The sequence below is a fragment of the Lichenostomus cassidix genome, chromosome 1 (assembly GCF_008360975.1).
Source record: "Lichenostomus cassidix isolate B80296 chromosome 1, HeHo_3.0, whole genome shotgun sequence".
Lineage (NCBI taxonomy): Eukaryota > Metazoa > Chordata > Aves > Passeriformes > Meliphagidae > Lichenostomus > Lichenostomus cassidix.
The window spans coordinates 115,130,873-115,146,907 of NC_139479.1; the positions used below are offsets into that span (position 1 = coordinate 115,130,873).

The following is a 16,035-nucleotide window of genomic DNA, read 5'->3' on the forward strand; positions in this document are numbered from 1 at the left end:
AGATGTGTGCCCTGGAAACTATGCAGGAGGATAAAAGTGACAGTCAGAAACTGCCTGGGAGATGGATCAAAGGAAGGTTTGATGTCCAAAAAAGAGCAGTGGAGCTGGGAAGGGGCTGGAGCCCCAGGAACAGCTGAGAGCTGGGAAAGGGCTCAGCCTGGAGCACAGGAGGCTCAGGGGGACCCTGTGGCTCTGCAGAACTCCTGGCAGGAGGGGACAGCCGGGGGGTCAGGCTGTGCTCCCAGGGAACAGGGACAGGAGGAGAGGGAACAGCCTCAGGCTGGGCCAGAGGAGGTTTAGGTTGGATATTAGGGAAAATTTCTTCCCCCAAAGGGCTGTCCAGCCCTGGTACAGCTGCCCAGGGCAGTGGTGGGGTCCCCATCCCTGGAGGGATTTAAAGCTGAGTGGCTGTGGCACTTGGGGACATGGGTTAATGGTGGCCTTGGCAGCGCTGAGGGAACAGTTGGACTCCATGATCTTAGGTGTCTTCTCCAACCTCAGTAATACCATGATTCTCTGATTCTGCTCATCTGTCTGAGCTGGGAGTGTTAATGGTGCTTTGAAACCTTGCTCATTCAGACTCACACCTGTACATGTAAAATAGCAGCAAGAACTGCTGTTTAACCTTCCCCACAGCTGGAAGTTCATTTTTAGGAAGGTCATTAGGACAGATACACATATCTTAACTCCACTTCATGGTGCACATTGGACAATGGGAGGAGAATGGGAGGAGATGTATTTCAGCTGCGTGTCTCAGAAACAATATGGCAGTTGTGTGTTTTTCAAGCACACCTGGTTTCCTGGCTTTGGGAGCAAACAGTCTGCTCTTTCATTGTGGCTTTGGAATGCAGGGCACTTCAGGGGTATGAGATGTTAGGAAGGAACATGTTCCCTATGAGGGAGGTGAGGCCCTGGCACAGGGTGCCCAGAGAAGCTGTGGTGCCCCCGGGTCCCTGGAAGTGTCCAAGGCCAGGTTGGACAGGGCTTGGAGCAACCTGGGGTAGTGGAAGGTGTCCCTGCCCAGGGCAGGGGGTTGGAATGAGATGAGCTTTAAGGTCGGTTCCCACCAAAACCATTCTGGGATTCTATTCCCTACGTTGAAAATGGAAGGTGCTGGCTCTCCATCCCTGGTTGTTCAGGACATGTGGCACATGGGAAAGGGCAGCTGTGGGAGTCAGGAAATGCAGTTTCCTGCACCTTTGCAATAGGATTAACTGGCAGATTGGGAGAATTTCCTAGAGATGCTTTCAAATGCTGTTCAGAGCTCAGGGATCAGCACAGAGCCTGCTCACTGCCCCTCTCCAGGCACTCCTGACCTTTCAGCTCTTCCTTGGACAGATGGACAGAACACAGTGTGGGAAGGATGAGCTCCTGTCCTGGTCTCTGCACAGCCCAGTAAGGGAGGTGCTTTGCCCAGTGAGCAGCTCTCCCTGCTGCTTTGTGAGCTTCTGCTGTGGCCAGGTCTGCATTTAATCTCTCTTGGCTCCTTATGTTTTGGTTTAGGAAATGCATCCTGGAGAATTGCTAAGAGGGAAGAAGAGCAAAGCAAAGGTTCTAATTATCCATGAGTGTCATTTCAGCATGATAAAGACGGGAAGTAGTTTAAAGTATTTGACCTGCAGGCTGTGACCTGAGCCTGTAATGCACAGGTTACCAAACACAAGGACTCCCTCATTCCTAAAATAGCCATTTCCCTCTCCAAGCAGTACATATCAAGTGCACCAGAACAGGATCGTGGTGCTGTTTTTGTCAGGAGGGAGCTGCTGACCTCAGGAGACCTCTGTCCCAAGGCTCAGAGAAGCAGCCCAGTGATATAGGTGAAAGGCCAGACTGGCAGATCAGTTTTCCAAAAGCTCCTCTTGGCCCCAGAGCTTCCTCCTCTAAAGGCTGCCAGAGCAGGATCGCTTTTCTGGGTGCTTCACGAGCACAGCCCAGCTCTGAACTGGCTGAGGAGAAATGTGTGTTTCTTTGTACACTAAAATTATTTGTCTTCTAGTGCTGCAGGAACAGCTGGGACAAAGCCAGGCTGCTGGCAAAGCACAGAGGAGATGACACTGCTTAGTGCAGGGCTTTTCTCTCATGGGCTGCTGCTTTGGGATCCCTGCAGACAGCTGAGACTGGCCCATCCCATTGATCATGGAATCACAGTTGGTTTGGGCTGGGAGGGACCTTAAAGCTTATCCAGTCCCATTCCCTGCCATGGCAGAGACACCTTCCCCTAGACCAGATTGCTCTAAACTGCATCCAGCCTGGCCCTGGACACTTGCAGGGATCCAGGGGCAGCCACAGCTTCTCTGGGCAGCTTGTGCCAGGGCCTCACCACCCTCATGGGGAAGAATTTCTTCCTAATATCTAATCTAAATCGCTCTTCTGTTAGTTTAAACCAAATCCCTGCCTTGTCCTGTCAGCTGGCTCAGTTTTCTTGTGACTGAGCATTTCCTCTCCACTGTGAGGATATTTGGTCTAAGGGCTTCTGCAAATTATAATGTAAAATAGTAATTGAAAGCCAAAAGGCTTTCAGGTGAGGTCCCTGGAAGTGTCTACACCACTGTCATTGCTTTGGCTTCATAAAGGGAGACCTTGGCTGAGGGTGGATGCCCACAAGTTGAGAATTCACACACCAGAGCCCCATTCCTGGCTTTGGATCTTTCTCTTTCTCATTGGGCTCTTTTTCTGTGCATACAGCTTGTCACTTGCTGCTGTACTTTGCCATGAGCTGAAACCAAGCTCAGGGCAGAGCTCTCACACCTTGTCCCTTCTCTCCACAGAGCAGGAGTGCAGCAGTGCCCAAAGGCATTCCCTACAGAAGGCCAGATCTCCCCAGGCCCATCCCTGACCTCTCGGAAGAAGAAGCCAAAAGGATTGCCAGGATCTTTTCTGCTCAGATCTCCAAGAAGGAATAGTGCTGGCAAGAGACAATCCACAGCAGAGCTTCCTAAGCCATGGCAAAGGCTGAGTCCTCCAGCAGAGGGGAGGTGGAAGCCACAGCTTTCAGGCTCTGGTTTTAGTTTGCCTGATTGGTCCATTAATTAAAGTCCCCTATTTAGAAGGGCTTAAAGCCTATGGTCACCCAGGGAGCTGCATTTTGCAGGGGCAGGTCCCCAGTGAGTAGCACCCCTGTGGGTAATCCACAACCTGTTATCTGCTCTCCAGGTAGTCCAGTTTTAGGATTTTTTCCTGTGAAATGGCCCTTTCAAAAAAGGTTGGTGGGCAGCACAATTCTCTGTTTCTACAGGTGCCCAAAGTGCTTGTGTGAACGCAGGCCAAGGGCACTGTAAAATCTGGTGTGTGTGCAAAAGGAGGTGACTAGAAAGAGGAGACGTTTATATTATTTTTGTACACCTTTCAGAGAACAGACTTTGATGCCAGCAGAGCTCAGTTATTTTTGTACTGCTCTCTTCAGTGCTTGTTTCAATAAAATTCCCCTGGTTTCTCGTCAGCCTGTGCAAAGTGTCTCTGTGCCAGGGCAGGAACCTTTCCTCAACAGGAGACAGGAATCTGTCCCACATGAGCTTCCAAGTGTGAGAAGTGCTGCTGGGAGCTGAGATGTCCGGGAGCACGTGGAAAGGTCACTGCTTTGCTGAGGAATTCTGTATCACTGTGCAGCACAGCCCATGTGGGACGAGTGGCTTCCATTCTGAGCTGCTTTTCCAACCATGCATGGAATTCAGGATTTCAGCAGCCAAAGGATCAGCATCCCTTTTTTCTCCCATTTCTGCAGTGTTGTTTTTCCCAGGGGACAGCCTGAGTGCATAAGTCACTGCTGGCACAACTTGCCCTGTGACTGTGGCTCTTCTCCCTGCCCTTGCTGGGTGGGGATGGAAGGCAAAGGCACCCCGTGTCCCCTGGAAGGACAGCAGTGACGTGCAGGCTGCTTTCTCCTGGTAGCAGCCCCAAAATACTCAGGTAGGATCCCAGCTGGGCTGGGATGGCTGTGACAGAGGAGGTGACAGCACTGACCCCTGAGTTTGTCTCGGGCGTGAGGTAAACAAGTCTCTCGCAGTCCCTCCCGGCAGCCCCAGGGCTCTGCCACGCTCCGGAGGGCGTCACGGCTTTGGTGGTGGATTTCACCCCATGGTGCTCCCCAGCTCTGCTCCACGTGAGCCTGGGGAACATGTTCCCCCGGGCAGAGCCAATCCCGCTGGCAGCTCGGCAGCTCTCCGGGATGGATTGTGGCCCCGTGGTCTGCTGGGCAAAGGGATCCGACCTGCCCTGCACAGAGCTGGGCGCTGCACTGCCGCCAGAGCACTCGCTTGTAAAGCCTTGGGGTGAAGGTTTTCTGCATCTCATCCTTCCCAGAGTGGTTTTGGGGTGAAAACCGACATTCCTCCCCAGTCCAGTGCAGGAGGTGTGGGCAGGACCCCCCTCCCCTTGCCTGAGCCCTGGGCGGGGGACAGAGGGCTGAAACAGCCACCTCGTGCCGGGTGCCAGGTGACCCAGTTCCATCAGCTCAAATGCCACCGGGGGAACACTGTTTTGCTGTCACCCGATCCGTTGCCATTGGCATGACCCGCTGGGTGCTATATAAGGGTGGGGCCAGGGAAAGGGCTCAGGGCACTGCCTGTGCAAGGCAGCAGCTGAGACACTGTGCCGAGGTCCCTACGGTGAGGCCACGGAGGGACACGGCTCGGGGAAGGTCACTCGGGGGGAGATAATCTCACCCAGTACCCTTGTTATGGCTGGGGTGGGATAAGGAATGGTGGGCACTGGTGAATCCCATGCTGAACAAGCCCTGTGCCTCAGTTTCCCCGGGAAAGAAGAGAGGAAACAGGGAAGGATGAGATTTTGGGTTTTTCTGAAGCCATTGAGAACCACAATGGCATGTCATCACTTCTGCCACCGAATAGGACACCCACGTGAAACTCTGTCCTGATGCACCATCCCGGCTCCTCCACAAACCCCTTCTCTCCTTCCAGCTCCTCTGCCAGCATGGTGGGTCTGAAGCCCCCTGAGGTTCCCCCGACGGCCACCATGAAGTTCGTCAGTGCGGGGATGGCCGGCTGCATCGCTGACCTGTTCACCTTCCCTCTGGACACGGCCAAAGTGCGGCTGCAGGTACGATCCCCCACACCCCAAAACCCTGTGGGCAGAGGCAGCACCCTGTGACACAAGGTGGGATTCCCCATGCCAGCTCTACTGGTGGCACTTGGGGAGAGCAGAAGGTGGCGTGACATGGTTGGCACCCCACAGATACAAGGTGAGGTGAAGATCCCCAAGACCACCAACTCTGTGGAGTACCGGGGTGTTTTGGGGACGCTGAGCACCATGGTGAGGACGGAGGGAGCCCGCAGCCTCTACAGCGGGCTGGTGGCCGGGCTGCAGCGCCAGATGGGCTTCAGCTCCATCAGCATCGGGCTGTATGATTCTGTGAAGGAGTTCTACACCCCTAAGGGTGCTGAGCGTGAGTGTCCACAAAGCCCAGACACCCCTGTGCACCCCTTCCCGATGTACAGCCCTCTCCCAGAGGGACACAGCCCACCCTAGAGGGAGAAACTCACCCTGGGGGGCACAACCCGGAGATGACCCTCTGTGAAGGACCACAGGCTGCTCCCCCTGGGGTCCTTGTAGGGTTGGGGGTCCCTGCAGGCACAAGAGTCTCAATATCTGCCCCATCCAGACACAAGCCTGGCTGCACGACTCCTGGCTGGCTGCACCACGGGGGCTGTGGCCGTGGCCTGTGCCCAGCCCACCGACGTAGTCAAGGTCCGGTTCCAGGCCAGCAGGGCACTGTCGGGCGGTGCCCGCCGCTACAGCGGCACCGTGGATGCCTATCGCACCGTCGCCAGGGAGGAGGGCATCCGCGGGCTCTGGAGAGGTAGGAGCGGGCAGGGATGGGCGTGGGAAAGGGGTGGGGCGGGAATAGAAATGGGGAAGAGGGATGGGGACAGCAGGGCTGGGGCAGCTGCCCAGAGTGCTCCAGGACTGGACCAGCATTCCCACTGCCACCGCCCTCTGCCCAGGGACGCTGCCCAACATCGCCCGCAACGTCATCATCAGCTGCGGGGAGCTCGTCACCTACGACCTCCTCAAGGAAGCGCTGCTGCGGGCACAGCTCATGACAGGTGAGGATGGCACGGGGGGATGTGCCCAGGTGCCATCCCTGTTCCCGCAGCACCTAACCCCCAGCTCTTCCCCCCCCCGCTTAGACAACCTCCCGTGCCACTTCGTGGCTGCCTTTGGTGCCGGTTTCTGTGCCACAGTGGTGGCATCACCGGTGGATGTGGTCAAGACACGCTACATGAACGCCAGCCCCGGGCAGTACCTCAATGTCCTGAGCTGCCTGCTGGCCCTGCTCGTGCAGGATGGCCCTGCTGGCCTCTACAAGGGGTGAGTCGGGGACACCCACTGAGCACCCCCAAACCTGTGATGACCCCGCGGACCTGCGGGACTGGACCCCAAATATGCCAAACCACATGCTGGGCTCTGGGGATGGGGATGGGAATCTGGGGATGGGGATGTCCCCATCATGTCCCCTTCAGCACTACTTTTCCCTGCACAGCTTCGTCCCGTCCTTCCTGCGGCTGGACTCCTGGAATGTGTTGATGTTCGTGTCGTACGAGCAGCTGCAGCGTGCCATGGCGTTAGCTTGGCCAGCTGGGGACTGAGCCCTCTGGCCACTCTGGCTGGCCCAGCCAGGCTCAGCATCAATTATATTAGTTACCAAAGAGCCAGGGAGCAGCAGAGCCGCACGCTCGAGGAGGAACTGGAGAGACGGCAGGAGAAAGGACACTGTTGGAGGAGAAACAAGGCAGAATGGAGATTTTCAGAGGAGAGTTTTAAGAGACAAAGGGAAAAGTGTTTTTGGCTTTCCAGCTGGGAAGAGCAGCACTTCCCAAGGGCAGTGGTGTGGGCAGGTAGGACCAAGCTAAGGGCCAGGGAATGCAGCGATTCCTGTTATTCCTATCTGGCACTTCCAATAAACCACCCCTACGGGGTCTGATCACAGCATGGCTCAGAGTTTCTTTACATTTTTGTGTCATTGTCCCAGCCCTCCACAGCTGCTGCCCTCGGAAGGGGCGGCACGGCGGCGGCGCAGGCGGTCCGGCAGGGCGGAGCCCCGGCTCAGGCGCGGCACCGGAGGCTGCGGCTCTGCTCTGCCCACGTCCCGCGGGGCGCAGCACGGAGCTCGCTGTCCTGCTGCCGCCCTGCTCCTGCCGTGCCGGGGCAGCCGAGCCAGGAACGAGCTGTCCTGAGCCAGCGATGGCGAAAATCCGCTTGGCTCGGGCGGCAGCGCTGGGAAGGAGCGAACGGTGGCCGCAGGTGAGCGGAGGGGAGAGAGCGCGGCGCGGGCGTCACCTGGGTCGGGTGGGACCCGCGGGGGACGCGCGTCCTTTTGGCAGCGATAGCTGGGACCCAAGTGCTGTGGGGGACGAGTTTGTCCCGGGCCTTGAGGCTCTCTGGGATCGAGTTTCATGGAACATATCTCGTACCGCGTTCCCAGCTGCTATGCTGCCATGACAAGGTGTTATGGGATGGGCTGAGCTGCGTTTCCCGGGAAGCAGCGGGCTGGGTGTCCCTGTCCCCACTGCCATGGGGCGCAGAGAGAAGCTGCTCCTGCGGCTACGGCCGAGGGTCAGTGGGGAAAACGGAACAGTCCTGATGGAAACCGAGGGGAAAAGAAGTTTTGCTTTGTTTTGGACTTAACATTCCCCCCCTGAGCCCACCTGATCTGTGTGTTTTGCCTTAGGAATAAGAAACAGGAGAGAATAGGGAAAATGGGGAGGAAGACAATTTCTTATCCCCCAAGGGACGAGTTTATTTATGTTTATTTCCTGACCCACCTGGAACGATTTCTGTCTCAGGAGGCACCTGGGAGGCTCCTTTTGAGTCCTAGGCAGGGCTATTGCCATAAAACGGGTAAAGGAGGAGGGGGGAGAGGAACAGTGCTACCTTGGGAATTTGTATGTGGGAACAGCCATCAATTTCCTGACGTGAGTCCTGGAAGCTGAACAGAGAGTCTGGGAAATGGGAATACTGCCTCAGCTTGGATGAATGTGAGGATATCCAGCTCTTCCTTAGGGCCTGGAGCATGGCAGGTTGCAGAGCTTGTGTTAAATCTTGTTTAAACCCTTGTAGCATGACGATGTAAGAAAACAGAAACGTTCGGGGAAATAACGTAACAACGTCTATTGCTGGCATAGGCACCAGCTGTGTTTATTTAAAGATCCAGCCTGATGGACGTTTTGTCGAGCCACTCTGAGGGCAATGTCCATAAAGCTTTGTTAAGCCCTTGTGGGAAGTTTTACCGAGGATGTTGTTACAAGGTAAATGCCCTTTGTGCAGATGTTGTCCCGTGGATCTTGTAGCGAGGGATCCGATACTTTGTGTGGAATGTGTTACTGTGGATGTCACAACTGCCTGGGCTTTTATGTGGCAACTTTTATGGAGGCTATTGTTACAAGGTAAATAGTCCTTTTTGTGGGAAGTTTTACCTTCGTGTCAGAAAGCCTTGGGAATGCTCGGGAATGCGGCGTGGGAGGTTTTACCTCTGAAATGAGTCCCGTTTGGGTGTAAAACACGCGGTTTTGAGTGGTTTGTTCAACCTGACTGGAACAGCAAAGCTGGGCTTTGCTCCTTAAATGCCACAACAGCTGGGTTTGAGTTCCATCAGCCAGAGGAGGGAACGAGCCCTGGTGCCAAGCACCCTGGGGGCACTGGAGAGGTGTTCGCACCTTATCTCTTGTCATTTGCATGATGCGCTTCTCCCTTTGATCAGAGAAGGCAGACAAGGAAGCAGGAGGGGAGCTCGTTTTTTTCTGTGAACTCCAGGCTTGGGGCAGCTGCAGAGCAGTTTGGTTTCAAATATTCCTACCAAACACAGTCTGCTTGTACCTCTTTTGGACACTTTGGGATCCTTCTGTGCCACTCCTCCTCTGATGCTTTACCTGCGAGGTGTGGGCTCAGAAACCCCTGCCCCTACTGCATGAACTTTTACACGTAACAATTTCTTTTCGTAGAATAGACATCAGGTGGAATGAAAATCTATTCTGTGTAGAAAATCTATGGAAGACAGGGGTTGGTACACTAGCTGATGGTTGTCTTGGGCTTTTCTTACTCCTTTCTTTAACTTGTTCTTAAGAGGACCCCTAAACCAGAAAATTGAGTATTATGGGGGAGAAAACTTGTTTTTCATTTTTTAAAGTATTGCTATGGATTTTAGTATGTCAAGTGACAGCACCAAAATAGAATAGGAATAATTGAGCTTCAGGATTCTGCACTTAATTATTTTAATGTCTTTGTGTGGGTGCAGGAAATGCCAAATCCCAAAGCAATTCTATGTCTGTAACATGAAGTGCAACATCTTTAGAGCCATGTCCTCAGTGTGGGCTTTTCACGTGGATGCAAATGGTCTAAAGGCCTTTCTTTTGTCCTGAAAGCAAAAAGAAAACTGCCACAAGCAGGCTTTGATTGTATTTCTGAGATTTCAATTTGCCATTGGATCCTCCCCTCAAATCTTCTCTCAGAGAAGAGGGGCTCTGACCCCAGGGCCATGCAAGGTGTCTGTCGCTTCGATAAATGGGAATTAAATTTGCCAAGTCTGTCAGGAAAGCAAAAACATCCTGGGATTTGTTTGGCCACAGATGGAACATGAAGGTGGCCATAGCAGTAGTGGCTGTGGGTGTTGATAGTTTTGGGTTGTGTGGTGTCTCTGGTCCCTCAGAAGTCAGGGCAAGGCTGAAGGAAGGAGAGAAGCTGCCACAGCTGCAGCTGAGAACAATATTGGCTGCTTCTAACTGCTTGGTTCAGAACTGGGAGAACAGCTTTTCTCCTTCTTTCTGTCCATCACTGGGCAGAATATTCAGATGCTGCTTCACTGAGCTCTCTGTTTTGTGGTTTGTTGTTTGATTGAGGTTTTTTCTGGCTTTTTGGTGTATTTCTGAGTGGTACAGTGAGGAGCAAGTTGCTGGCTTACATGATTTCTGACTGACACATTGCGGACATGGACATACGTGCGTGCATGTGCTTCATGACAAATCCAGATGTGATATGGAAATCCTGAGTGAGGATTTCCAGCTTTGGCTACATGTGACAAGCTTCTGAAAAATGGTAGTAGCCAAACAATAGGTGTTTGTATCGTGTGTGGAGAGGGAGGTGTTTAGATCTGGGGACCACTCAGCTCGCTGCGCGCCGCAGCCATCCCTGAAGTAGTGAACCTGAGCAGTTTTTGGTGATTACAAGTGATAGCTCTTTAACAAACTTAACAGAATGCAAAGTGGTTTTTGAAATGGCCTGAGTGTGTTTGGGTAGCTTTGTACTCTAGACAGCGCATTTGTTAGAGTGGCAGAAATGGTTTTTTGCCTGGAAGTGTGTCACAATAATCAACATTCCTTGCATAAGAATTAATTGGCCTTCATTATTTTACCTTTTTTTTTTGTCTGTATAGGTAGTGCATTGTTTGGGGAAAGTATTTGGATAAATAAATGGTGTGTTTAAGTATTTCCTTCCTAGAGGTGTGCCTTTTAATTTTGTTATGGATCCCATGGACAGGACAGAGCAGTGTCTGAGGGACAGGGACTGATTTAATTTGGAGCAATTCTAGCCCAGGACAGCTGTGTGACCTGACTGCCTGTGTGGCTGGAAGGACTTGCTGCACCCCCTGGCCAGAATCAAGTAATCCCTGACTTGCAAACCCTGCAAAGAAGGTGTTGGAGGATTTCCTTTACTCTGAAGGTTTTGGTGGCAATTTTTAGTGACCTGGAAGGGGCGATGCTTTTGATGCTCCACAGATTCAAGGGACCAGGAGGAGCCTCAGCATGTGCCCTGAAGGGGTTTTGGGGAGGTCCTTCGATCCTCTGGATCTGGTGAGCTCAAGGCAAGATCCCCTTGATTGTATGAAGGCATTGCTGAGGGTGTAAAAAGTGTAACTAGCCATGAGCTGTGGTGGAAATTGGAAATAATTATTAATTAGACCGCAGAGAAGTCTTCTGAAACCTTTCCCCTTTCCTGCCCTCTGCTGGTAGATCTTCTCTTTCTGCCTTTAAATTTACAGCTCACAGTTCCCCGATGTCATTCCCCCTGCCTGAATTGCTTGCAGCTCCTAGCTGGGAAAAACCAGGAGGGATAATTTAGGGGGGACAGAGGTGACATTTTTAGCTGGATTTTTCTAATTATTCTAAATTTTTTTCTAATTCCCTAGTGAGAAAAACAGGAGCTCACAGCCACTAAGGCCTGACAGTTCCCTGCAGCGAGAGGTCAGCACATATCCACAGAGGCAAGTCCAGCGCCTGAAAGAGAAAAAAAACAGGAAGAAAAAGGTGATGTAAATTGCTTCCACATTATTTCAAGTTCTTAAAGCCAACCTAACCTTTGGTCTTGATTGTGGCTGGGTGAATGGTGAGCAGTGGGCACAGGTGATGTCATTCATGTAGCTGAAAACCTGGGCTAACTGAGAGGGACACAAGAACTCTTTCTGTAACGGAAGAAGAAAATGTGAGGAGACATCAAGGGGAGTGAGGTGGCATTTCTGAGGGAATTTCTGAGGTGAAGGCAAATCCAAAGCCAACCCTGCTTGACCTCTAAATTCCAGGATAAGTTTTCTAAGCTGCCAAATGAGGGATTTAAAATACATAAAAATGAAACCAAGAGCATTAATGAGATTCCTGGGAATCACTTTACCATGTTGGCATAGAATTTTTAAAAGAGTGTTGAGCTTTCGTTGACAACAATGTATTTCTTTACTTGGATTATTCACTGTTTGAGGTTTGGTGCTTATTTGGATTTTAAAGCCTTCTTGGTGACTCTGACACTGCTCAGGAGCTGGTAGGAAAAGCGGAGTCAGAGGTCCTGCCAGATGCAAGGTTTCCTCCACAGTAGATTGTGGAGGAATTGTTTGGGACTTGGATTGTCCCTCTGGGTGATGCCAGTTGTTGTCATTTGTGTAATTCCACACATTTGACTCCCAAAATTTCCCAGTCTAGGGGCTTTAGCTGACAGGGCAGCACAAAGATTGTTCTCTGTGTGGTGCCCAGATTTGTGTTTCAGGATCAGCTTTGCTTGTTTATGTGAATTATATCCTTAGCCCTGAATTCCCTGCTGAATTCCTGCTGGAATAACCTCCCAGTGCCCCATGGAGCGTGGATATTTCCATGCAGAGCTGCTGCTTTAATGCCAGCCGAGTCTGGAGCCAGCAGAGGTTCCAAGGAAACTCAGTGGGACTGGGACAAGGACAGGATTGTATTCCACAGAATTTACTGTTTATGGGTCCCCAGGCTGGAAGGGAAGGCATTGGGGGTGGGTGGGACATACCTGACAGGGGTGTAGGAACTCCTGGAATTGCTGCCTGAGCCCCTCTGCAAACACAGCGTGCCAAATTCCCAGGTGCCAGCTGTTCCTTGGGGTATTTTGGGGGTGTCAGTGGGGTCTGCCTGGGGTGAAGCATCTCCAGGTACCTGTTCAGAGCAGCCCATGGCCGAGGAGCCGCAGGCAGCCCTTTATCCGTGTCCGTCAGAGCGCTGCCCGGGCATCCCAGCGCCCAACCCCGGGACGTGTGTTCCGCATGCTGTGTGCCACAGGCAGGACCCTGCAGGCACAGCTCCTCCCCTGGAAATATGAAGGACAAGAGGTGCTGGTCCCCCTTCTGTGGCTCCCGACCTTCTCCCGCCCTGCATTCCCAGCCAGCTAGGACACGAGGACGAAACACCGAGGAACATTCCTGGCAGTGAGCAGGAGTTCCCGAGGGCTCTGTCTAGCTCTGGGTCTGAAAAGCAGCCCCAGCCTCAGCAGCTGCTGTCATTTGGGGCTGAAACACTCACCTGCAGGAAACTCCCCTCTGCAGGTGGGACCAGCTCTGACACTCTCCAGAAGCACTTCTGCCAATGGACCAAGTGAACCCTCAGGACTCGTCTTGCTTATTTCTCCCTGTAAAGGCACATTGCATGACCACCTTGACAGCTGCTGGGTAAATCCTGGAAGGGGCAGGAAATCAAGGTTATTGGAAAAGTTTTGTGCTGTCATGTCAGGTGCTAGCCAGGTCTGCCCTAGAGCCATGCCAGGGCTGGCGTGTAAAGCAGCATTAGCGCAGAAGAAGGAGCTGTGTTTCCATAGGAATTACCTTGCTGGCACCAACCATTTGCATTCCAAGAAGTCATCCCCATGCTCCTGAGATTGGCTCAGGTGGCTGGAGTTGAGTGCTGACAGAGCCAAGGTGGTGAGTTCAAGCCCCAAATGGGCCAGCCATTTGAGAGGTGGATTTGAGGATCCCTCTCAACCTCAGAATATCCTGTGACCTAGAAATGAAGAAGAAAAACTTCAGCTGCATTTTCAAAACAGGTTTTGCCATTGCAGAGTGTGAGCTGCAAGGAAAGGGGAGGGGGAGCATCAAGCCTCACCTGGCAGGTATTGGAGGAAAGGCCAGAGCCGAACAGTACCTGGAGCCCCAGCCACAGCTGGAGCAGCAGCGCCGAACTCAGCCACAGCTCCCGGCGTCTGGGAGATCCCAGGGTCTGCATGGAGAGAGTGCCCCTGCCGCGGCTGGATCCAGCACCAATACAGCGTCTGCAGGATGAAATCGCCGCCGTTCTCCCGTGCACGGCTACCGGCAGAGCCCCGGCTCCCCGCGGCCCCAGCGGGACCGTGCCCGGAGCCCCGGTGGGGCTGCAGCCGGAGCAGGAGCGGCAGCGCCGAGGTCGGCCCCAGAGCCTTTCCCGGAGCGGCTCCTGCTGCCCGCGGCGATCCCGGGGGCGATTCTGGTCCCGACCACGGCCCCAGTCCTGCCCCGGTCCTTCAGCCCCGGGACCCGCACCCCGCCCGCCCGGGGAGAGGTGGTGCACCCAGCAGACACCGACAGGACCCGAATCCCCGGGTCCCGATCCCGATCCCAGTCCCGGATCCCACCTTAGCACCTCAGGTCCTGCGCAGCTCCCGGAGCGACGATCTCGCTGTATCCCGAGATGAGCATCCTCCGCACGAAACGGAGCAGGCGTGAATGCGCCGGGATTTATGGGCGGGGCGGGGCGGGGCGGGGCGGGGCCGGCACAGGTGTGGAAGGTGAGGCCGGCACAGGTGTGGAAGGTGAGGCCGGCACAGGTGTGGAAGGTGGGGCCGGCACAGGTGCGCGGGGCCCCAGAGCGCCTGCGCGGGGCGGGGCCGAGACGATTTAAACCCCGGGAAGTGGGTCAGTCGCCATTTGCCCCTCGGCGCTCGGCGGGGGAGGTTGCTGCCGGGCCGGGCTCTATATCTCTTTTCTTCTGTGCCTCTTTTCTTCTACTACTTCCCTTCTTCTATACTTCTCTTCTCCTATACCTCTCGTTTCTCCCCCCTTTCCTCCCCTCCCCTACCCCCTACTCCCTCCCCCCCCCAACCCCCCCCCTCCCTCTCCCCCCTAGCCCTCCCCTCCCTCCCCCCGGGCCGTCTCCCCCGGCCCCCCATCCCTATCCCCCTACACAGCCCAGCGCTACCCTACGCTTCCATCCTCCCTCTCCTCCTTCCACCATTCCTTCCCCCCACACCCCGGCTGCCCCCTGTCCCTGCTCCCCTTCCCCCCCTTCCCCTCACCTGCCCGCAATTATCCCTCTCCTACCTCCACCCTTCCTTCCCCCTCCCCGCACTGCGGCTCCCCGTGCCCCTTCTCCATGCCACCTTCCCCCTCCTTCTCCCCCACCTGCCTTCGATCCTCCCCGTCCTTCCTTCTCCCCCCACACCTCCCTCTGCCCACTCCCCCCGCACACTCCGAGCCCCCCACCCACCCCGACAACCCCGCTGCTCCCCTATTCCCGTCCTCCATCCCCCCTCTCTCTTTCCCCCGCAGCCGCGGGGCTGGGGGCGCCGGGGAATAATAAAGCCCAGAGGGCCGGAGCCCGGCGCCCCCCTCCCTCCCTGGAACCCCCACACGGGGCCGGGCCCGCTCGGCGGGTCCCCCCATGCAGTTCACAAGCACCGCCCGACCCCGCCGGGGCTCCGGCTTCCCCCACATCACACTGGGGCTCCCCGGGAGGGTCGGGGCTGGGGGTTAGGGGGGGCCCCCTCCTTAGGATCAGGGGGAGCAGGGGGTGAAGGGGAGGAGGGAGCCCCCTCCGGAGAGGGTCCTGGGGGGGGTGGGGAGGGGCCCCCTCCGGGGAGGGCCCCGAGAGAGGTTAGAATGAGCCCCTCGGAGGAGGGGTCCGGGGGGCGAGAGGGGGAACCTTCCCCCCCCTCCAGGCCCCGCCCCCTCCCCCGGACCCCCTCCTCCGGAGGGGGCTCACCCCGGCCCCCTCCCCGGGGACCCCCCTCCCCCGGAGGGGGCCCTGGGGGAGGAGGAGGGGTCACGTCACTCTGTTCCGTGAATACACATCTCTAGAGATCGCCAGTCAAACGAACGCACTCCCCCTTCTGCCCCCGGGCCCCGGTCCGGGGGAGGGGGTCCCGGGGAGGGGGCCGGGGTGGGTCCCCTCCGGAGGAGGAGGTCCGGAGGAGGGGGCGGGGACTGGAGGGGGTCCCCCTCCCCCCCGGACCCCCTCCTCCGGAGGCCTAACCAGGGCCCCCTCCCCCAGGGCCACCCCCGGGCCCCCTCCTCCGGAGGGCCCCTCCCTCTCCCGCCCCCCCCGGGACCCCCACCGAAGGAGGGGGCCCCCCCAAACCCCCAGCCCCGACCCTCCCGGGGAGCCCCAGTGTGATGTGGGGGAAGCCGGAGCCCCGGCGGTGTCGGGCGGTGCTTGTGAACTGCATGGGGGGATCCGCCGAGCGGGCCCGGCCCCGTGTGGGGGTTCCAGGGAGGGAGGGGGGCGCCGGGCTCCGGCCCTCTGGGCTTTATTATTCCCCGGCGCCCCCAGCCCCGCGGCTGCGAAGGAAAAGATGGAGAGAGGGGGATGGAGGAAGGGAATAGGGGGCAGAGAGGGTGGTCAGGGTGGGACAAGGACGAAGGCAGGTGGGGAGAGAAGGAGAGGGGAGGACGGGGAATGAGGAGGAATAGCAGAAGATTAGGATGGGTAGGGAGAGGGGTCAGGGTGCGGAGTGAAACGGGAAGGGACCAGAAAGGTCGGGTCGGGGAAGAAGGACGGGTGGACAGAGGAGGGAGAGTAAAAGGGGTAGAGGAGTAGGGACAGGAGAGGACGGAGGGGT

At 55.8% G+C, this 16,035-nt stretch overlaps 3 protein-coding genes across 7 annotated transcripts in view; all 3 read left to right on the forward strand.

Moving 5' to 3' along the window:
* Positions 1-3,439, forward strand: part of LOC146445657 (C2 domain-containing protein 3-like) — a 38,822-nt gene extending 35,383 nt beyond the window's left edge. The window contains 1 exon segment of the mRNA XM_085078273.1: positions 2,769-3,439. Within this exon segment, the coding sequence (XP_084934399.1) occupies positions 2,769-2,903 (135 nt within the window). The 3' untranslated portion in view covers positions 2,904-3,439.
* Positions 3,440-3,578: 139 nt separating this feature from the next.
* On the forward strand, positions 3,579-12,953 carry LOC146445658 (putative mitochondrial transporter UCP3). Of its 5 annotated transcripts, none has more exons than XM_085078245.1 (7): positions 3,579-4,604; positions 4,917-5,055; positions 5,191-5,401; positions 5,618-5,815; positions 5,961-6,062; positions 6,147-6,327; positions 11,138-12,953. In XM_085078245.1, the coding sequence occupies exons 2-7, from the start codon at positions 4,930-4,932 to the stop codon at positions 11,262-11,264; spliced, it is 945 nt and encodes a 314-aa protein (XP_084934371.1). In that variant the 5' UTR covers positions 3,579-4,604; positions 4,917-4,929; the 3' UTR covers positions 11,265-12,953. The 5 variants fall into 5 exon arrangements, with proteins under 5 accessions (XP_084934371.1, XP_084934380.1, XP_084934354.1 ...); XM_085078254.1 differs by having other exon boundaries at positions 3,579-3,906; XM_085078228.1 differs by having other exon boundaries at positions 3,579-5,055.
* A 145-nt stretch (positions 12,954-13,098) lies between these two features.
* Positions 13,099-15,274, forward strand: LOC146445659 (uncharacterized). Its single transcript, XM_085050049.1, has 2 exons — positions 13,099-13,977; positions 14,026-15,274. Exons 1-2 carry the CDS (start codon positions 13,925-13,927, stop codon positions 15,272-15,274), a joined length of 1,302 nt encoding a protein of 433 aa, XP_084906175.1. The 5' UTR covers positions 13,099-13,924.
* Positions 15,275-16,035: the final 761 nt, after the last annotated feature.